The sequence below is a fragment of the Gavialis gangeticus genome, unplaced genomic scaffold (genome assembly GCF_001723915.1).
Source record: "Gavialis gangeticus isolate Ggan-Ray unplaced genomic scaffold, GavGan_comp1, whole genome shotgun sequence".
Taxonomy (NCBI): Eukaryota; Metazoa; Chordata; order Crocodylia; family Gavialidae; genus Gavialis; species Gavialis gangeticus.
This window is the reverse complement of record NW_017729009.1, coordinates 17,544,195-17,566,806: the sequence shown is the minus strand read 5'-3', so window position 1 is coordinate 17,566,806 and position 22,612 is coordinate 17,544,195. Positions and strand designations below refer to the sequence as shown.

General features: G+C 41.3%; 1 protein-coding gene across 4 annotated transcripts in view; it reads left to right on the top strand.

Annotated features, from left to right (window-relative positions):
* The window catches only part of PHACTR3 (phosphatase and actin regulator 3), a 194,693-nt gene that overhangs the window by 103,569 nt on the left and 68,512 nt on the right, over positions 1-22,612 (top strand). For 3 of the 4 annotated variants that reach the window (XM_019510166.1, XM_019510165.1, XM_019510164.1), the window contains exons 2-5: positions 7,639-7,800; positions 10,838-10,915; positions 15,817-15,996; positions 21,455-21,658. In XM_019510166.1, the coding sequence (XP_019365711.1) occupies positions 7,639-7,800; positions 10,838-10,915; positions 15,817-15,996; positions 21,455-21,658 (624 nt within the window). The remainder of the gene's footprint in view (positions 1-7,638; positions 7,801-10,837; positions 10,916-15,816; positions 15,997-21,454; positions 21,659-22,612) is intronic. The other variant, XM_019510167.1, reaches the window with a different exon arrangement.

Sequence of the window (22,612 nt, the reverse complement as noted above, 5' to 3'; positions counted from 1 at the left end):
TCTGAAACATTTGGTGCTGGCCACTGCAAAAGAAAAGCTTTGGCTTAGAATGACCAATGGCCTCATTCAGTATGGAAATTTGTGTGTTATAAACACACTCCTACTTATTGCCTAGCCCCCATACAAAGGGTATATGACAGGGGGGGGGATATAAATGTTTAACTTGCAATGGCTCCACAAATGGCTATTTCAGAGCAAGGGGGTTCCTTTTTAAAAAGGTTTCAGGTTGTGATACTTGTCTAGCGTCTTACTGATGCAAGTCATAACAGACTTCTCCAGTCCACATTTCTGCCATTCCCAGAGCTTGGGACCATTACTTTTTGGCATAGTCCTAAAAGTCTGGAAAACAATTTTATCTCATGCAAAATACTGATATTTTGAAAATTGCTTCATTGGTGTTGAGGGCACTTGCTTGGGACCTGGGATACTTGCCTTCATGAGTCAAGCCAGAGCTGGGACTTGAACTTGGTTTTGTGAAAAGCTTTCCAACCAGATCTACTCCATGTACTGACCACAAGAAAATGGCCAGGCAGATTTGACTGGCCCATGTAGCTCCTGCTAGAAGAACAGTCACTGCTCTTACCTATAAGAAGTTCTTTCAGTGGGCTCAGATGTTTGCATTATTTTCATATCCTTCTACACTAGATTATTCTTTAAGCTGTTGGTCCTGTTTTGGAACCTGATTTGGCTTCCAGACATTGCCTACATGTTATATCATAGGTGCCACCTCAGAGGGCTCCAGGGCTCAAGCACCCACCAAAAGAATTAGCGGGTGCTCAGCACCTACAAGCCACATTGGGCGAGACAGGTTGAAGTAATATGCTGCTTCTTTGGGGCATGTGTGGGGCTCGGTGTGGGAATGCAAAACAAAAAAAGAAGCACCCATCAGCAAAAAGCAATGTCGGCACCTATGGGCACCTATACATGTACATTGAGGCTGCTCTAACATGCTGTAATTACAGTGCGTTGGAGCAGACTCCAGTGCCATGTGCATCAGCTTCCTGTTGCTGAAAAATGGCGGTGGGGGAGCTTTAATTAAAGCTCATTCAATGAGCTTTAGTTAAAGCACCCCTACCACCATTTTTCAATGTGGGGACGCTGATACACGTGACATAAAAGGCACTTTAATTAGAGCAGCTCTCAAAACCGCTTTAATTAAAGTGCCCTCCTCCACCTCCCACACCACATCTATAAATGCCTTATGTGTTCTATAGACTCAGGCTATCAGATTCAATGGAAAAATAACCATGTTATCCCACATTATAGTTATTATAATTAAAATATTGACTGAAGATTCAAGAATGTGCTGAACAATTTACAAAGCATCCTGAGAGTTGGCAAGCCTTAACAGTCTGCTGGCTGCATGATTTGGCTAAAATTTAGGTGTGCGTGCTACTTCTGTTATCACTGCAGTATGAGAATTGCTTGCTTTTTGTCCTATAGCCTTCCTATCTCCCTTTCATGTGGTTCTCATTGCCAGGGAGACTATTTGCTTGTTATTTGTGACTTCAGGACATCTGTCTTACTTTGTCTCCATCAAATTTTATTTTTGTCCATCTCAGTTATACAATGCAAAATCTGAGAATGGTATACAGTAAGAATATGGCAGGTGATTAAAACATTTGCCTCAGAACTGTATGTATCTTGTGGCAAGTGTGTGTATTGCTAAAGTTAGAAAGCACATCAAAGTCTGCATTGGAAGATTTGTTTTATACACCCTAAAATAATTCTCCCTTTTACAGCCTTCATCCTCTTTGTTTATACTGCAGGGAATTACAGTCAGAACGTAAAGGGCTAACTCCTTGAGTCTTGCTCAGCTATACTAGTAGAAGATAAGAGGGTTTGGGGGGTGGTGCCCTTATATTCCCTGGTCTATCAGACAACCAGCTCTGGTGCAGCACCCAGCTGACAGTAGTCTTAGGGTAATACTAGCTTATGCCTACTGGAATACCTCCCAGGGCTGTTTGGTTATGCCAGAAAACAAAAGGGCCAATTCCCCTGCATTGCCAAAGCTTCCGCCACTCCATCAAAGTACAAACTTCCCTGTCCATTTGTCATTCTCATACTTGTGCTCTTTACCAGTCCTCATCTCCTGCCCAAAGCTCTCTAGCTTCACTCCAACTGCTACATCTTTTCTTCTTCTTGGGTATGTCTACATGTGCATTTAGGTGTGCATAAATTTAATAAGTATTAGCGTAATGCGCATTAAGGCAATTTAGGCTTGCATTTACATGTACATGCATTAAAGCATATTAATGCCATCTGTGTGGACTGATGTGGGACTAAAGTTAGCCCCAAATCAGTCCTTACACAGGTGTTAATGCACCTTAACACATCTACACACAGATTAATGTGCTTTAGCTATTTGCGCCTAAATTTGATACCTGCTTAGGTGCGAATAGCTTAAAATTGCCATTTGTAAGGTGCATTAAGGGCACGCACGTGTAGATGTGCCCTTAATGTGCCTTCAGTCCGGCTAAAGTGCCTTAAATTGGCATGTGTAGATGTGCCCCCTGAGGTATCTCTTTTCCAACAGCAACCCTCAACACGTCCCTTCTCAGCAGCTTTGTTTTGTTCTGCCATACCTTTCTCATTTTTTCCTAGATTGCTATTCAGCAGACTTGTTACTTCTAATTATTTTTACATGCAACTCAAAATTAAGATAAACGGAAACCCAGCCAGCATCCTGAGCAAGAAAACAGCAGAAAAGAGGGCAGAATTATTAAGTGAACCCAACCAAACTATTTTGGAGGCGTCAAGATTGCATCAAGGGTGCCTTACGCTCCTAGCCTAACTAAACACTTTATAAACAGACATAAAACTGCTGTTCTCTCTCTCTCTCCCAATCTGTATTAGGGAAACATGCAACAGAGATTTGTCACTGGAGCTATTTTTCTGGCTGACAATTATTAGCCCAAAAATAAAAGGCAAGAGTAAAAGGGGATGTTGGAACATCTTGAGGGGAAATACTATGAACAGCAATGCTCCAACTTCACTCTTGGTGCCTTTCCAGTTGTCTTTATAAACTCCTCACTCACTGCTGTAGGCTCTGCAAGAGATGCTAAGGTAACAAGTAAGCTCTGCAAGAGATGCATGGAGTTTGGGCTGACGTTTATTTCCCAGGCATGCCTTGACTCCCTGGTATCAGATAAAGATGCTACAGTGATACTATACTAGAAGCAGTCAATAAAACACATGGGTGATGCTTAAACCACTTTGCAGACACCTAAATCCTGAATGAACTGCTGCAGGGTCAGCAACTTGCCAAGATACTATCTAAAAATCAGCCACTCATTTAATCTCCACTTTAATGCTTGAGAGACTCCCGGGACAACAGGAATTGCTCAAGTAGCAGTCTGCAAGTGTATAGCCAAGGACAGGCATGGCTTGGTGGAGGTTGTCCTAACCTCCATAGTATCTTCCAGGGGTGAGGATACAATTTCAAGCCTTGTGAATGAGATAGGCTACTTGTGTAAATGCTTATACTCCCATTATAGTGGCTGTTGCAGGAAGGGCTAAATGCCTATTTAGGTTGTTTCTGTTACAGCTTTAAAATAATTCTAATAGCATATCCATTTTGCTATTTTCTGTTCTCAGTGCTGTCTCTTGTAATGAGCAGTTCTAATGGCTAATAGGTTCATTTTCATTATGCTTTTCATTTTTGAATATATAATTGGGGAAAAATAAAACAAGTGATGAGATTCTTGCATGCTACAGCACTTGAAAGGCTGCAAAACTCCAGTCTTCCATAGATACTGGTATGCCTCACTGTTTGGTTCCGTTCATAACTTCCTAAGGCAACTTCCAGACTACAGTGAACTAAGTCCATTTTGGGTGGGCAGCATTCTTTCAACCTCTGGACATACAAGGTACACAATCTCAGTGCTTCATGCATCCATAATACTGATCTCCTTTGTAAAGCACTTTGAGATCTACCAATAAAAATGCTATATATGAGAGCAAGGCATTATCATTATGGAATAACTCACATATGTCATGGGCAAAAATGTTTGGGCATCAATTTAAAAATACAAAATCTAAATTTTACTCTTGTCAGTTATTGACATTGAGTTTTGAATGCTACATGAACAAAAGAAATTTAACTACTGTTGTTCTTCTGTGAGTAACAAAACTCATATTTTGTGCGTTACAAGAGGAAAATTGTATTTGGAGTCAACGGGCATCTTTCTCTTGTCAAGACCTTCAGATACTGGCCACAGATACTTACAGAGTGTTTTAGAAAATATATTCTCTACATAAACTACAACTGACATATGGCTCTCAGTGGGAGAAATAAAAAGGTGTAAAAAAACCCCAACTAAGCAAATTCCTGCTTTTGTTAAAAGTGCAGTTGGAATTGTAATGTCCACTCAGAACTGTAGCATTTCAGTGGGGAAAACTCTTTCAAGCTCAGTGGAAGAAGGCAAAAGATGCTTTAACATGCTTTTAAAACAATGCACCTCTTCCCTTGATTTACCTGATTTAACTTTGATTCTACAACAGAAACAGTGTTTCAGGAACCAGTAGTTATGTTTAGGGAACTTTGACTCCAGAGTTACTCCTTGATTCACCTTACCAGCATGTTGACTTTGAATAGCAGAGTAGAATTAGCATTGTCCCATGCAACCCCTCTTAATAGTAGATGAGCAAGTTGCACCCATATATAAATAGCAGTATCAGGAATGTCACATGTTTTATTATTTCACTGTGTGCACCCAACAACAGTTCTGCTGACTAATATGCTAACCAATATGGATGTATTCAACTGCAAGTCTATAATGCAAACCACTAGTAAAATGTGTTTAATACTAATATTTAAAAAAAAACCCGAAAAAGAAGAATGCATTTTATCCCGCTGTGTTTAGTAATCTTTTCAAAATTATTTCCTTTTGGAAATCCCCACCTGTCACAAAAAACAAACCTGAAATATACTGTGTATAGTTTTCTTATCCAGCATTCATGAAGAACATTATTATGATTTTATTATTCCAGAGATAAATGACTTGGAAATGCATATATGCTCACGGCTCCACATTGCCATATAAATGGCTAGGGGTAGTTGAGCAAAATTTGCTAATAGTCTTATAACTGACATGGCTGGGTGACTGGTGGTGGCATCACTTTTGACAATTATAATTGGGTGTCCATATATACAATGCTATCAGTATCCTCATTTATGGAACTGTGCTTTTTCCCCATCATAACACGGGCTGGAAGATGTCTATTGGCATTCAGTCTTCACTGTTACATGTCATATTAAAAAAATGAGCGGGCAGGGAAAGCCAAAATACTGAAAACATATAAACCAGTTCTCCTACTGAACCATAATCTATGAAGTCATATGGTTTGGCTGCATGAAAAGAACTACAGCATTTTCCTTCGCTTGTTTAAGGAGCATATTTGTGTAATAGTTGTTGGGAATTTTGCTTAACTACTTACTACATTCCAAATAATCTATTTCTGTACATAAAAGTCTGAGTTCACTGAAGGCCTGTAGTACTTTATGTGAGGAGAGGGCATTTACAAGGGACAAGTAAATGCCCATTTACTAGGGATTGGGGACAGCATTTGGAGTCAGAAACTCATGAGGGAAAAATCCCAGGTTTCATCACAGACCCTGTCTGCTTTTGGGGAATGTACTTGGATATACACTTTCCAGAATGACCGACCATTGCAGGGACTTAACCTAGAACTAGCTGGGCCTGAGTTAAAGCAACGCTGAATGTCCACAGCTTCTCCTGAAGTCATACGTGCGGCTCTGCAGGTGCTCAGCATTTCTGGAGAGGGGTCTTAAAACAGGCACCCCAAATCCGTAGTGCTTTTAAAGCCATTTAGTTCATCTCTGTCTCAGCTTCCCCATCACCAACACAAAGGTACCTACCGCAGCACAATTATGTGATTTTTTTGGTCAACACTTTAAAGATCGAGAGCTGGATAAGGACTATGCTATTGCCCTGTGATTATTATTACAAAAACAGTCTGTCCACCTGAGGTGTCTCTATGCTCTCATAACTACGGTATCAGAGCATCTTGCAGTTATGTTTCCCCTCACTTTGTGCGGCACGTGTGTTCCTGGAAAACGGGGCGTAACTCAAACTTGTGTTGAGGGAACCCACTTTACAATGTAACAAATAGGGATATGTTCCAAGACCCCGACCGTACAAGACAATTGTGGTGCTCACCGACAGCAGACAGTGCACACCAGCGCAGGGCAGTGCCATAATGGGGATGGTGACTGCAGAAACACATCTTGCGGGCAGCAATCGAGGAGCACGGATCCATGCAGGAGATTATTTATCTGCCCGTCACTCCCACAACGCACCGCACAAAGCAGCCGACCACGGTCCTCCACCACACCGATCGCAGAAGGGCGAATTTACCTCACGCATAACAAATTGTTAGTATAAAGAGGGTCATCACGTAAGGGCGAATTCGCACATGCAGAACCCGCATAACGTGAGGGAAACCTGTAATTTACTTACCCCTGGGAGGAAGTCCTATTATCTCCACATGCTGAGGCGCAGAGAGAGGGGTCACGTAGGACACCTGGGGCAGCTCAGGAGTCCGGGCCAAGGCGGCTGGCACGTCAGCCTAGCGCCCTCATCACCAGCCTTTCCTTTCTCCTCAGGTGAGCTCTGGCTATCTGTGTGTGAGGGGAGCTGGCACAAGGCCCCTCTTTTCCTTTCACTCCCTGTTGGATCCCTTCAGAAGAGCACAGACTCCAAGGAGGCCCACACGCTCCCACAGGGCCGCACGCATCCATCCAAGTGCTTTGGCTGGACTAACAGCCTGGCAGGGGCTTCTCATGTAGAAAGCACCAGCTGGGAAGCGACCTGAGGAGGGAAGCAAGGGGATAAGGCATATCCCTCCTGTGGGCTGAGGGAGGGCTCTTTCCTAGTGGGACTTGCTGTCAACATGGGTGTCTGGCATGGGCAGGCAGGAGAGGTACACGTTCAGCTGCCCATCCATCCCTCCAGCATGTCCCTCTGGGGGTGTCCCTGAGAGAGGGCAACGACGGGGCCACTCAGATGCTAGGTAGTCGGCGAGGTGCCCTCGAAGGCAGTGCTTCTCAACCTTTTTTGTACCAGGACCCATTTGTAAACATCGATAGCCAGTCCTAACCCTGTGCCCTGCCCACCCCCACCAGGCCTCAGCTCCCCAATTTGTGGGGCAGGGTGTGGGGCTGGGACATGGGGGAGCTCTGCCAGCCTGCAGGGGACAAGCCACAGTTTCCCGTGCTTTTCTCCTTTAAAGGACAATCATTTTAAAGTTTGCTGATCCATTTTGAGAGTTTGTTTGTGACCCCTTCATATATTTTCGTGACCTCCTTTTGGGTCTGGACCGACGAGTTGAGAAACGCAGCTCTAAGCCACATCTCTGCAGTACAAACAGCCATGCTGGCACAAGGAGGTTTAGCTTGGGTTCTTTGCTTCTGGTTCACCTCCTTTAGAGACTAAAATGACTCCCCCCTTCCTCCCACCACCACTTGTTTTGCACTACTTAGCCTGATAGATACTTAAATTGAATGCCCTCTTAGCTGGAGTAGTTACGATAAATCTCCCCTTATTAAGTCTATCATGAAGCACTTGGTCTTATATTCCTCTCACCATTGGCTTTGTTCTGTGTTTACCCTCTTAGATGAGATGGAGCAGTCCCCGGCAATGCGTTCTGACTATCTGGTCTCAGGGATTAGAACTCCACCAGTGAGAAGGAACAGCAAGTTGGCAACACTGGGCAGGATCTTCAAACCGTGGAAGTGGAGGAAAAAGAAAAATGAGAAGCTAAAGCAGACATCGGCAGGTAGGATGAGTGTGACAGCTTGACTCTGCGCAAACCAAAGCGCAGCTTGAGAGGAAAAATAAGACGAACTGGCAAATTATTGACAACCTGATTCTAAAAGTAATCCCTAAACTTGGGCCTGCTGTGGATTCAGGGGTTCTTAGACCAGAAGGGACTATCGTGATCCAGCTCCCTGCATAACACAAAGCACAAAATTTCAAAGAAATGAATTTCAGCTTGCTTAAAGTGGACTTAACTGAGCAGGCAGTCCAGACTGAAGAAGCTACATTATGTCTCTAGTTTCTGCATTTATAAGGGATCGCATGCAACAGCATTAACAAGGATTGCTCGTTTATAGGCTGAGGAGAGATACCCATACTTCCATTGGAAAGTCTTTTATATCTAAACAATACCATAAACCACCATTCAGTAAGTGTTACTGAATGAGACTGAGTACCAAAGTCTGGCTCTTCAGGTAAAACGAGTACAGGAAAGGCTTTCAAAGCTATTTTTTGCAGCCTACCCATAATCCTTAGAAAGTCCATTACTTGTATGTGGCCCAGTGCCAGGCATGTCTCCAAATAGTTACCATCTGATGTCTCTCTGGCAACCTCTGTAAAGTATGTTAGTGCTAGCAATCCAGTCCTAGTTGGGAATTTACACTGAAAACAGCCACATCATCGTAAACAATCCTTACATTGACAACTAGTAGAGAAGTAGTGGATTAACTTACATTCACATACCTTCAGGAAACACATATTCCATATCAGCATTAATGCATATCAGTTGAAGAACTTTGCACATCAGTGGGGAAAATTGCACTGCTCCTGTGCTGGAGGTATGAGCTTGGAGGTATGGTGGTATGAGTCTAATACTTTGCATTAGAAATTAAACAGTAAACAAAGAGGACTTTTTTAAGTGCCAGTAAAAGTGGACTCTACCAGTAAGGTATTGCACAAAAACATAAAGATGTGCTGAATAATAAACAGAGAACTGATGATGATATCCGCTTGCATAGTGACATCATCCAAAGCTTTGCACCCAAAAAGTATCCCTACAATGAGAGGTGTTTATTTTTTCATTTTTCTAGGCACTCCTTTTTGACATATTGCATTCAACCTATTTTCAATTCCCATTTTGGTGACAGAAATCTATAGAGACCCTAAACAGAGCATGTTGTCATTGCTCTGCCTGATTGGGCTCAACTTCTGAACAGAACAGTAAGGATTCTTTCCTGCAGCAAGTGGCGGATGCTCTGTTGTAGAAATGCTTACTAGATGCTGGGGTGACAAAGTGTGAACTCTCTCATCTCAAAAGGCATCCCTAGTGCTCAGCATAGAAGCAGAAGTCACTTGTTTCTTCTAAGGGACAAAAGATTGCAAAGGTGGATGTAAGATGGCTGTCCACAAGGTGCTCTGTGGAGACCACATGAAAACGAACATACTTCCCAAGGCTGCTTCATAGTCGCAGTATCAAGGCTACAGTAGCTTTCACATGTTCAGCATCGCCCTGTCCTTCCTTATATCTATTGTTAGTCTCAAATGCAGTAGCCAACCCTCAATCCACAGCCTTTCCCCTAATACTTTTCTACTTGGGGACACAGGAAGCTGCCTTTCTATGGAGTATAAAAGTGCTGCACGCTCCTAGTGAGAGCTCCCGGCATCCAGCTTCTCTCCTGTTGTATATTATGCAGAAAAGGATGTGTTCAGCATTTGCCCCAAGGTACAGAAGCTGAGGTCCTCGGAGAAGAGATGACATACTGTTCTCTTCACCATTCTCAACACTATGGAGCTGCAGTTTTCTGCTGGTTTCACAAAATCTCTCAACCTCCGCAAGAGAAGGCTGAGAGGTGATCTTGTGGCCATCTACAAACTCATCGGGGTGGGGGGGGAACAGCAGGAAATAGGGGATACGAAGTTTACCAGGGCGCCCATCAGGGTAACTAGAAACAATGGCCACAAACTGAAGGAGAGCAAATTTAGATTGCACATCAGGAAAAAATTCTTTACAGTGAGTGTTGCCAAATTATGGAATACGCTTCCAAGGGAAGTGGTGCCGTCTCCTTCCTTGGAGGTATTTAAGAGGAGATTGGACAGACACCTGGCTGGGGTCATCTGAACCCAGCATGCTTTCCTGCCCAGGGCAGGGGGTCAGACTCGATGATTTAATACGTCCCTTCTGACCCTAATAGCTATGAAATCTATGAAACATGGTTCCAATTCTTGATTCCTATCAGAGTTACTCTCTGCCTTAAGGCAGCTAATTCATCTGATTCCCAGAAGGGACTGATGCACAGAAGGGAAGATAGAGAGGAAGGGGAAAAAAAAGAAGGACCAAGTAGTTTTGAAGCCCCTTATGCATTTGGCAAGCAATACCAGCTGGTGATTTGTTTGAAAAATTCCTAAGCAGGGGAGGGCATCCCCATGCTTCACACTTGTGGATGAAGGTCAATCAGGTGAAATAATATATAGGTAACAGATGCTTATACAAAGCATGTGGTATGACAAAGAGACAAAGCAGTAGTGGGCAGGAAGTCTTGGGGAGGGTGGAGCTTTTGGCTTCCCCTACAAATCACAAATATTAAACAGTTTTGTAATCCCCTGTAGAGGGAGGTTTGAGCCCCACCCTAAATCTGAACATCTCCTGATCTGGGAGATTTAGATTCAGATCCAGGCAGCTGGCATCACTATCACCAATGCACATAACCAAAACAGTGCACTGAAACAACCTTGAATTTTGACAGAGGATATGAACGTGGTTGTTACGCCTCTTGGTATATCTTTGTACTTTACAAAGTCCTGTGTCTTCAGTTGGCCATTCTACTATGGCTTTAATGATGAAAAAAGCACTGAACTGGCCAGTCAGTCAAAATGCAGCCCAGCATTAAAACTACACCCCTAAAATTCTCTGTGGTCCTTTCCAGGTCCACTCATTAGCATAATGCATTTGTAACTAGTCACCATTCACCTGTTGCAGTTTTCCCATTGAATTTCTGTACCTGACTATTTCCATCCGTTGTTTCCTCTTATTTTCTATGTTATGCTACCACCTTCTGCAGTGTTAGAGAAGAAGATTACAGCAAGGCAAGGTCGGGATGAACTCATTAAGAAAGGTCTTCTGGAGATGATGGAACAAGGTAAGTAAAAGCTGTCTTCCTTTTTATTGTAGTTCTTATTTATTTACTTATTTATTTTTTTCACTGTAGTTCTCATTCGTGCAAATAGGAAACACATAGCCATGAGGGGAAAAAACGTGATCAGCCTGAACAATCATTAAGTCACATTCATTCTGAATATAACTGAACATAAATAGTATTAGTTTGGCTTTTTCTCCATCTTGGGTACAATTCCAGTTATGCAACCATGAAGTCAGTGATGTAGGTTTTATGCAATTACAGAAAACTGCCAAGAAACTCAAAGCTTAAATGACTGTAACACCAAACACACAGATACATTCAGCAAAGCTAACTAGTACAGACTATTTATAGAATGATGTTAAATCTAGGTTTTCAGTTGTCTTTAATGTCAAGCAGGTTTCATACAAGACACAATATCATTATATCAGTCCTTCATTCACAGAGAAAAGTGAGAGTTGGTGCTGTTGTTTTTAAAGCATCCTGAATACAAAAGAAGTTCAGAAGCAGCGACTAGAGATAAGAGGGTAAAATGCCACAGACCTGCACAAAGGACTGTGATTCTATTAGTTACTTGTCTAAAGCCCCAAGCAAATGCTGCTAGGAGAGAAAAAGACAGGTTCCTGAGATGGTTTAGGCTTCTACCAGATAGCGTGGGTCCTAGCATCAGATACCCAACTTCATATACGCATTTTCCCTAAATATAGCTAAAATAAATTATCTTTGGTTCAGGAACTTTATCAAACTTCATGTTATCATGGAAGGGGCAGGTGTGGGGAGGAAGGGGATGTAGAGGGTAGGGGGAAGAGGCCTGCTGAATAATACCAAGCTGAGAGGTATAAAGAATATTTATTAAAACCAACACGAACAAAAATGATTTTGCCTTGCTTAAAAAAATTGAAAGTCTATAAATAACCCAACAAAATGACACTTGATGATATTATATTTGACTGCAACTGAAAAAGTAGAGAGTCGGAAATAAGCATTTGTAATTACAGTAAAATTATGCATGTGTATTTCATATGCATTTTATATATAAGATATAAAAGCCACTGAATGGCCAGTTTATTCTGGTAGGAGTTTAAGAATGCTTATCGTTAAATATGATTAATAGTCTATTGAACTGTTTTTCCTTCATACCAGATAACTACTTAATCCCTTATTGTACTGATGATACTAGATAGACATAAGGCTAAAAAATTTGCAATGTATATATAAATTTTGAATGCACTATGAATTTGAAGTTATAGCCTTCTAAAAACAAGCAAAGGAAAATTATGTAGAGCACATCAAAGGCATTACTAGTATTAGATCAGCTTTTGACTTGTTCTCAAGAACAAGTTGAAAATAAAACTTAAGAAGTTACATATTGAAATCATTTTTTAAAGATAAAACAAAGAACCAAATAAGCCTAGTTCAATAAACAGTGACCAACAAAAATTTAAAAGTTGCTTTTCAACGGTTGGTTGGAAATAGGCTGGTTTATTTCTTCTTCCCTCCTTGTCTCTGTTACAGTTACGTAGGGTTCATAAAAACATCAGGCAACTTTACAATGCCACACTGTTGTCTAGACAAGAGAGTCTGAATAATGGTCAAACAAAGGACAATGTATGATGCTAAAAATTATTCTCTTCCAACACAATAGATATTTTGAATCTTAAGGGTCCTTTTATTGTCTTACATATGCAGTTTACTAAATCCTGTTGAAAATTGCCCCAAATCTCTTGTAAAAACTGATCATAATCTGACTCAGATTAAGGCAAAACTGCAGCAGTGGCATCCTCATTTTTTCAGATTAAATCTGTTTTTTTTTTTAATGAATAATCACTACAATAATTTACAATCGTTAAAAGGAGAAGTATTATGCTAAATCTCTAAATTCCAGGCTTCTCTTTGTGACTTAACTCTGCTGCGGGTGACCTGGTTCCTGTTCTCTTTACTAAACTAACACAAAACAGAGAGACAGCTTGAATCTGAAAAATCGGTGAAGCCCTGTCACCCAGCAATGGCACGATCTGTCTCTGTAGTGTACCCACTTGGTAACTAGCATGCTGCACTGCACACCAGCCTACAGAAACTGTGAGCTACGTCTTAACTGGGCTCAGCCCAGAATAGGAGCTGGTAAAGAAACTGCATCACTTCAGGCATGGCTTGGAAGGAATCGGCACCTGGAACCGTTTCTTTCTGGGGCCTTCCTTTCTCTGGGGACAGATTGTACAAGGGCACTTAACCACTTTTCAAGGGACAGTTTACTTCCCTTTTCATAGCACCTGACCAGAGATTCTGCCTTGTAAATTGACAGTGCCTAGCCAAGCTAAGCCTCTTCCCACTTCTTGCCCCTGTTGTTCATGGAGTGCAGTATCGAGTAGCCAGACCCTGGTTTCCAGAACTCTATGATGGAGTCACAGCGTCAGCAGCCCTGTACTTCATTCCTCCCAAGCATGGTGGAGTAAGGGCAAGGAACAAATGTGACCCAAATTAAATCCAGAGGGTGATGCTAGAAATTATACAGTAGATTTCATTAACCATAAAAGTGCTGTCTCCTGCTAACTCTGTCATGCTACTTCTGAGAGTCTTCATTCTTACTGTGAGAAGCGCAGATGCATCCCTTAGAAGAACTTTTTGACTGACTGGCATTGGAACAGGCTACCTAGAGAAGCTCTGAAATCTCCATCTCTGGAAAATTTCAGGAGTAAGTTAGGCAGACACTTAGCTGGGATGGTTTAGTTGGGGATAATCCTGCCTTGAGTAGGGAACTGGACTAGATGGCCTCATGACAATCCCTTTCATCCCTACTGCCCTATGATTCTAGGGCAGCTTAGGCTGTGGAATCCAATGTTTGCCATAATTTGTTCCTGTCTAAGTAGATGGTATGTCCTCACTTGTGATCTGAGTTCTCCAGTATGGAAGAGCACTGTTTCTTCCTGACACCAGTTTGTCAGCATTTTGAAGACTTACAGAGAGTCTCTAGTGTCCTCTTATACTAGTGAGTCTAATACCTGCCATTTGTGCTGTCCCTTGATCATCTCTCAAGAATCACAGGGTTAGCACTACCACTGCCATATTGCTGTAGGGCTCTGCATGTGCGCTGCCCACCTCTGACCAGGGACCTCGTAATTCTCGATCCCAGACACTCCTCATTAGAAGCTTGCTGACAGGGCTGTCTTCTCCTGGCTGTTATTCCATTTGCCAGTGAAGTTTTTTACATAATGATTTAAAGGAGCTGGCTCTGTTCTGGCTCTGTTTTATTGTTGTGGCACAGCGTTCAGTGGCTTGCACAGCAGGAGTTACCTCCTGCGCTAAGTACAGACAGTCAAAAAGTCCAAAGCTGAATCAATTCAATCTTCGCAGGTTAGTCTAAGCTGCATAGATTGAACTGATAAGCAAGTGAACAGACATCCACTTTTGATTCTGGAAATGCAGTCACATGCCTGCAGTTGGCCAGAAGCTGGGTGGGTGCTACAACACGCCTCCCTACTGGGCTGGAGCATACAGCTAGGGCCAAGGCTAGCCCACCCACCTTGTGGGGGTGGGGGGGAGGTGCAAAGCATCATGGGATACTGGGGACTGTGTTAACTTGAATCTGGAGGGGATTTAGGGCTGAAGTTCAATTAACCAATTTAACCTAAATCAGTTCAGTCTGATACTACATCCATCCAGGTTTATCTTAAACCAGTTTCAGCCACTTTGAAAGAGGTTTGTGCGCACTGAATTTCTGATCACTTATACCAGTTTCTGATCACTTATACCAGTTTATGTATAATTTCTGTCCCTAACCCTGGAGAACACAGACAGAGATATCCAGTTCTTCTCCTTGCAAACATTTAGGGAGATTTTCCTTTCTTGCTTTCAGTTACGAAGAGTAGATTTGATCAACTGTAACGCAAGGTATAGTGCTAGGAGGAAAGCTCTCTCTGACAAATAATGCAGGCAGCTGTTAATATGCCAATGATTATGTACAGGCTGGCTTGACAATGAGCTGTAACGTCGGCAGTGAACTTTTTCCCCCCGTTCCCCTGTATCATAGCAACTGTGCTACTGCAGGGGCTATTTTAAGAACAGTAACTTTTCACCCAGCGTGATTATGAGGCAGCCAGAGTGAGCTCAGCCTATAACAAAAAATACTGCATTAGTTCTGCAGCATCTGTGGGCCAAAGTTTGATACCCTTAATCAAGTGAGCAAAAAGTCTTACAAAAGTGAAAAGGGGAGCGTGTGAACATTATGTCTTAAATCCCAGTTTAAGAAACTTATCGTGGTGTCATTACAAGGGAGGACAGACACGTTGTGAGGTTCTACTAAGGAGTTTCTAGTGTTAAGGTGGACAGCATACAAACATATCATTTCAGAGACCTAGCCTGAGCTGGAAGTACTTGCTACAATTTGTAAAAGTGAGCCTTATCCTATCATTTCTGAGAGAGAACCAAGGAAATCTGCCTGAACTGGAAAATAGCGAAGATCATCAGAGTTCTTACAGCTGATGGGACTATTGGCAGCAGAAGTTACTATTCAAGGCTAGGTCAGGGTAGCTGGATCTGACCCTCTGAACCTGTGTCAAGAGGACTTTGGATTTCAGTTTTGTTCAGACATTTGAGCACACCTGTTTAGAAAAGGGGCCTAAATTGAGTCACCCACAAAACCCCAATGAGGCAGATGAGTATCAGGAGGCTTATCTTCAGAGCTACCGAGCACCCACAAATTCCGCTGATGTCAGTGGAATCAACAGGTGCCGAGCACCTCTGGAAATCAGATGCTGCCAAAGGTAAGTTCTCACTACAGTGAGTCCTCATAAAGAACACTGTGCAGTAAGTAACAGATTATTAGGCATATACTTCTAATTAGTGTCAGGATGCATTAGCTTTTACTGCTGACAGCTTAATTAAGATTAAATGACATGGTGTTTTAGATGCCGAAGGCAAAGCTTGCACTGCTGATGGTGCCACCAGAGCAATGCTGAGTGACCTTCCACCTCCCACATGCCAGGCACTTACCTCAGAAGAGATGCAGCAGGAAAATACAACAGCAACAACAAATGCGACCTCACTTGGAGAGGAGTTGCAGTCAGAGGAGCTGAAAGAGGATGCAGGTATTGAATGTCAAATAGAAAAGTGCTTCCTTTGAGGTGGCCTGAGATAAGTCAAAAGAATTGGTTTCTGAGAGGGTCAGTGTTGCATTCAGCTCTCTTTCTTCCAGACCAGGTTAGAGATCTATATTGAGTTTCGAGATCTTTGCTGAACCCAGGGGCACATGAACCTGGGAGTAATGGGCATAGTTGGATGTATAAGAAGAGACTACACTGGCATTTTGAACTCTTGGTATTAGTACTAATTATTGTGAATGTGAAACATTCTCCCCCTAAAACATCTTTGCTTACATTTCCACAGCAGGTATGTGGTTGCCTGAACTACCTGCGTAGCATTGCAATGGCTATGTACCTAAGAGATGCACATGTCCCCTTTGAGATGGTCACCCATACTGGGATCCATGGATGAAATTGAAAATGTATTTCAGTTTGTAGAAAGAGCACTTCTGTATCAATAGCACAACTAAGCCCAAATCAGCCTCCATACCAGAGTCCCTTCCTGCAAACACTCACAAATTTTGACCCCCAAATAACATCAGGATCTGAACCCAGTTAAGTCTGCCAGACAAAGTTTTAGCAATAAAATACTTAGTATAAAAGGTTGCCAAAATAGTCAGCTGATATATGTGTCATAGGGGAATTTTTCATTGTATGGAGTCAGTTGTTATACCCAGAGCACATCTATACATTCATTAATGAGCAGTGCCTACTGCGCATTAACTTTAGTACTTGTATAATCAAGCACTAAATAAGGGTGCAGTAGGCTGCTGTACTGCACATCAGTGCGATTGTACACTTTGTGTTATGCTTCATGTGCAGTAGACTAATACTGCTGCTCATTAGCATATGAGCATGGTTTTTGCCATGTGTGCTAATGCACAGTAGAATTAGTCTACTGCACAATGTCTCATGTAGATGTGCCCCAGTGTACTAGGCGTGGTTGGGGGGAAAAAAATACTGATATGTCCCAATTGCCTTAGTATTCTGGCAAGAAGCTACTGGAACAGCCCCTTGGCGGGCAGTGCAGTTGAGTAAAACTTAGAGCAACCTTAATGCTGTTCTGAATTGCACTTGGGTTGAGCCAGTCCTGACTGGTGCTATGGTTGTGGGGTCAGAATGATTAAATTAATCTTTTACTTAACTATTGGTCCAGTAGAATGCAGATACAGCTTTAATATCTAGCCTTTATGTTGCCATTAGTAACTATCACTATAAAGGTTATTAGTAGTATTTTTACTAATAAGATGTATTATTAATCAGTGGCCTGACTATAGATCAACTCTATTCATAAGTTGAGTGTGATGGTTATGGGTCTTTTGGAAGAGGAAGGAAAAGAAAGTCAACTTCTAACCGGAACAATATATTATCTCCTCATCTTCTCAATTTCTGCTTCATGTGTTATGTCATGAAGAAACATCTCAAAATAGATTTTTTACACAGGGGCCCTCTAATATTTGTCTCATTTCTGTTCTTTATGTTATAAAATGAAAGCAAAACAGATGACTCAGACTCTAGACCTGTATGTAGTTGACTTCTGTTAATGCATGCTCATATGGTTCTTTTTCCACTTTTCTGGTTTGTCTTGAGCCAAACTAAATGCTCTTCAAACTGTCCATCTCCCTACAGAGCCTAAGACAATGAGGCCTCAATTTGCATTGGGATTCTCCAGGCACTACTGTCATTAATAATAATGTTCCAAGACCACTGCCATTTTTATATAGCTCTGAGCAAGCTTCCTCTCTGCTTGTGTTTGGTTTCAATCACTGGGACAGGAAAGGTGAGGCCAAAGAGATCGGAAGAAAAAAGAGATGGGAAAAGGAAGTTATGTGTGTGTAGCTCTGCCATGTCCAGAATCATTTTCATCCCATTTCTAAACTCTGAATATAGGCATTGATTTCTTTCCAGATTGTCCTTATTTCTGGTGACCCTTGTTAGTGCCAGCTCTTTTTAGTATCTCTATTGCCTAACCTTGCCTGTATTTTGCATTTATTTTTTCCCTCTCAGGGCTTGTGTCTTTCCTCCAGCCTCAGTAAAGAGAAAGATGGAATTACATTTTCTTAAACAGCTTGCTGTGAAACTCCAGTCATTGTTAGATGTCCTTCTGCTTCTTTCTTTAGCAACTTCTGGCTTTCTATACAATTATTGTTACTATTTTCTTGAGCTCAATTAGTTCCATCTTTATGCATTTTGGCATTTCTCTCTTTATAAGCATAAGCAGTCCAAATCCATTCCAGACCTTACCCTGTTGACATTAGTGGGAAAAAATATGTAGGATGAGCTTTCCTTGACACAGGTTCCAGTGGTTTCCACAGGAGTTTTCAGCAAGCAATACAGGCTCAATCCTGTGCATGTGCATACATTTTATTACTGTATCTTTGTAATTTTATGCTATTTAGCTAAATATGGAAATATTGATGTGAATAGTAGAGGTGTGAAAAAAGGGGAAAACAAGAAAAAGGAAGAGAGAGGAAAAGCAAGCCAGTAACATAGGAGATGTTTATATTTTTGCTGTCTGTAGGATTTAAGAGATTTGTGCTTCCAACTTATGGGGTTTCAAATGAACAAGTTAAAAGGGAGAAAAAGCCACATTCCAAAATAACAAGTCTTGGAATTCCCATGGAGTATGCTAAAAGCTTCTAGGTCTCGGTATAATATTATGATAGAAATATGTGCCTCTGTTTATCACCTGACAGTCTTTCACAGCAATGTCAAGCAAAAGTTCCTTTTCACGAGACTCATTTAACTGACAGCTAGAAAACAGAAAAACCTTTATTTTTAAAAATTATATTGTAGGAGTTTTGTAACATCCCATAGCTAGAACAGGAGACCTGGAATCCAGAGTTCTGGATTCTCTTTTCTCTTCTGTCATTGCCTTGGTATGTGACATGAAGAAAGCAACAACATGCCTATTTTCCCAGTCTATTAAATGGGGATTATAATACTTCCTACTTCACAGGAATGCCATGAATTTAGGGAAGTTAGGTTTCTTCTATACATATCTTTTTTCCTACTGAATTGGGCCCCAGTTCAACAGGACTCTTTGCATGGATTACAGTGGACTTCAGGTCACACTCTAGAAAATACAACTGAATGTAAATATTCGCTCCCTTTGAGTTTTCAGATTGTCTTTCTTTTTTTCTTCTTTCTTGGTAGTAAACTGCTTTAAAGCCCCACAGGATGTGATCTGATGCCATTTTGAAATGGGAATTGGTATATGATGCTCTTGAGATGAATAATTAGTTACACTCTTAAGGGGTCTAGTGCCAAACCTTGAAATATTCTTAATGGAATGAGATTCACTCTGTAATGTGAAATCTGTAAATAGTATGTGTATCATATTGTGTATTGATAGTAACCAACAATGACCAAAGTCCACTTTGAAAAATGGTGGTAGATGGTCCATGGTGGAAAAAGGAATGAGGTTCTTATTAAACAATGACCCTTGATAAGGATTTGTTTAATGAGAAATTCCTAATCAGGACTTGAGTTTAGAAAAGTCAAGCATTGATAGGACTGGCTGAAGCCAAGCAGACTATGGGCTAATCCTGTTTAAAGGTCCAGTTCTAATATCCACATTCATATATACTCATGCTAAACAGAACCAGACTATACAAGCAGTCCCATCAGCATCAGCAGGCTTACCAGTACATGACACTATTGCTCCCGTTGAGTAGGGGTATCACAATCTGGCTGTACATTACTTACTGTGGCTATCAAGTGACTAGCAACATCCATTCTATCACTTGGCCTTTTAAATAATGCTCAATATTTCACCCATTTTAGGATGTCAATCATGCTGCAATTCATTAATGACTTCATTTTGCTCTGCTCCATGTCACTTAGATGCTCATTACAAAAAAAAGAGGATTAGAGAATCATTCCACTTAGCAATTTCTCCTCATTGTACAAATAGTATATGATTTTTCATGGCAACTAACATGAAATATCACCCCTAGATTTAAAAACAAAAACAAGTAGGGAATGCAATGCCTTTATCAAAAAATGAGATGATTATTTCTCAAACAAAGCAACTTTTCTTTCAATCAAGCAAAAATTTTGCAAGCATTTCCCGAACTAATAATGCACATTTATTTTACTTCCCTGTCTCTCTGAAATGATAAATACTCATTATCCCACTTCTAGGCACTCACATTAATCTGTTTGTCAACAAATTAAAAGCTATTATCCTGCCAAAGCCATTGTCTGCTACTGCCTCACTGCTCTGCCGCCTTCCCTTTTTCACTCGAAATTCAAGGATGAAGATTGCTTGTTAATACAAAAAGCTTATACAGAAAGGGTTTGGAGGGAAATTAATTTATAATAGAACAAGGTCACAAACAAATCTTTCTGTTAATAGGCCCCCCCAGCAATTAGAGATGGGAACATTATCTTATCCATCCTGCAAGACCAGCACACAGTTTTTCTTGTAAGATTATCTTTTTAAGTTAATTTTCTGTCATTCATTTTACTGCCTTGTCCCATTTTAAATGCCTCAAGTGAAGGAGCTTCCATCACTGTCCACCTATCAGTCACCATCGTCTTCAGAGGACGGTTCTCACTCTATTTCTATGGAGGCCAGTTTGGCAAGCTAAGGACATGCTCTTGGGCTGGCTTCCTTGGAGTCAAGTGCACTCCTCTCCATTCACAAGGTATTCTATAGCCTGCAGGATCAGGCCTCTTGGTGAAACAGGACTCTTTAAAGCCAGACTTCAGAAGTTAAATTCTTTCCCTACATACTTTGTTTCCTGTTCTCCTGTTCCAGAATTGCTATCATGATCTAGTGGCAGATTTTTATAGGAGATTGCTTCAACTGCCCTTCCTGGTCACTAACATGAGCTGCAAGAAATCTTCAGGAACTCTGACATGAAAGAGATTAGAGCAAAATTAGGCAGCAAGTTGAAGTCACATATTTAATGGGATAAAAAAAAAAATTGCCAGGAAACCTGGAATCTATGCAGAGAGGAATCATAAAGAGAACTTTGAGGGAATATTAAAGCTTAATCATTCCTTAGCCTTTATTTGTGTTCCTTGCAAGGAGTAGTGCTCACACAGTTGCACTCTGAATCACTGCAGCTGGGCTCTAAGACAATGAATTGCCGTTCTCAACATGCAGTTCTCAAAAGCCACAATACCCTGCTGTCCTCATTACAGAAATGACATAAGAAAAGATTTTGGGGAGAATGAGTAAAGGCTGTTTGGCTGTTCAAGGCTCAATAATTTCCTCAGGAACACAGAATCTAATTGTTTCCTCAGTTACCCTGGTGGGTTTTTATATTTTACCTGAACACCCTTGGCTGGTTGGCTATTTCACACATTAATTATTTTCCTTGAGAAAATAAGTGCTTCTAGCTGTGTGCTGTGACTCTCTTTTTTTCTGAATTTTCCTGGAATAGCCCCTTGGTCTATCATTATTTTTAATTTCATGTTCCGTTAATTGTACTGCTTCTTACCCTCTTGCTAGCCAAGAAACCTTCAGCATCCACTGAAGACTTAGAAGATGCCAGCCTGCCAGCAACCGAAGAGAATCCACAAGCCTTACTTGTTACTGAATCTGCGGATTCCCCACAGAAACAGACAGAAAGAAACCCAGCACAGCTTCCCAGCCCCCCATTGCTCCCGATTCCTCCACCTAAGGCAGTGTCTAAAATCACTAAAAGTGTAACAGGTGAGTCACAACAGCCTAGAAAGACCTTTCTGTCCCCTCAACATGGTCATCCTCTACACATGTGGATTCATCGTTTTTCTCCTACCTACTTTTTTGGTCAGATTCTCAGCCACTAAAAATTAAATCTAGTTTCTTGAATGAACTGTAATCTAAAAGCACGAAATCTCTGTGTGTTACATGGATACCAGACCTTTCATAGGTTGGTTTGTTTCTGGAGGTTGTTGCAAGGCTGCTGTTTTCAACACACGTGAAGCAGATCAAACTGATTGCAGACATGTGCCAAATCAGCAACTTCCACAAGTTGCTGTGAACATCAAAGAAGGTTTCAATTAATTTCACTAGACAGAAACACAGTCCAATAACATTTTGGCAGCAGTGCAGTTCCATTCAATAGGTCCCTCATAACATTTTTGCCCGAAAGCTTTGGTCTTTTGGCAGGTCTAAATTAGAGCTCTGCAAACTGCTCTAATTACACAGAAGAGCATCTGAACATTTCACCTGGTTTCCACAATCTACTTCCCCCCATCTCAGGATTCACTCAAAATTCCAGTTTCAGACCCTCAAAAAGATGAATTCCTTAATACACCATCTCAGTGGTATTACATTTTTCAACAGTCGGGCGGTGGAAAGGGCATTTCAGTAAGTACAACTGTCATTTGCTCCCTCTCTGAGGACCCTTTACATTGCAAGAGTGGTGAAAAAGGCCTTAAGTATAAATGAGAATCAGGCTTGAACATCTAAAGTACCTGTTTTTATCCATTAATTAGGCATAAGCACTGGGCTACTGCCATGATTTGCATCCATAATTTACTGATACAAAAAAGGTGGATTATGGTTTTGGAATCACAAGGAAGCAGAAGATCAGAGGGTGCTATTCTTCCAACCAGAACTATTGGGAGACTTTTGGGTTAAATTACATCTGTGGAAAATTGAATTTTAGCTTAAATGAAATGT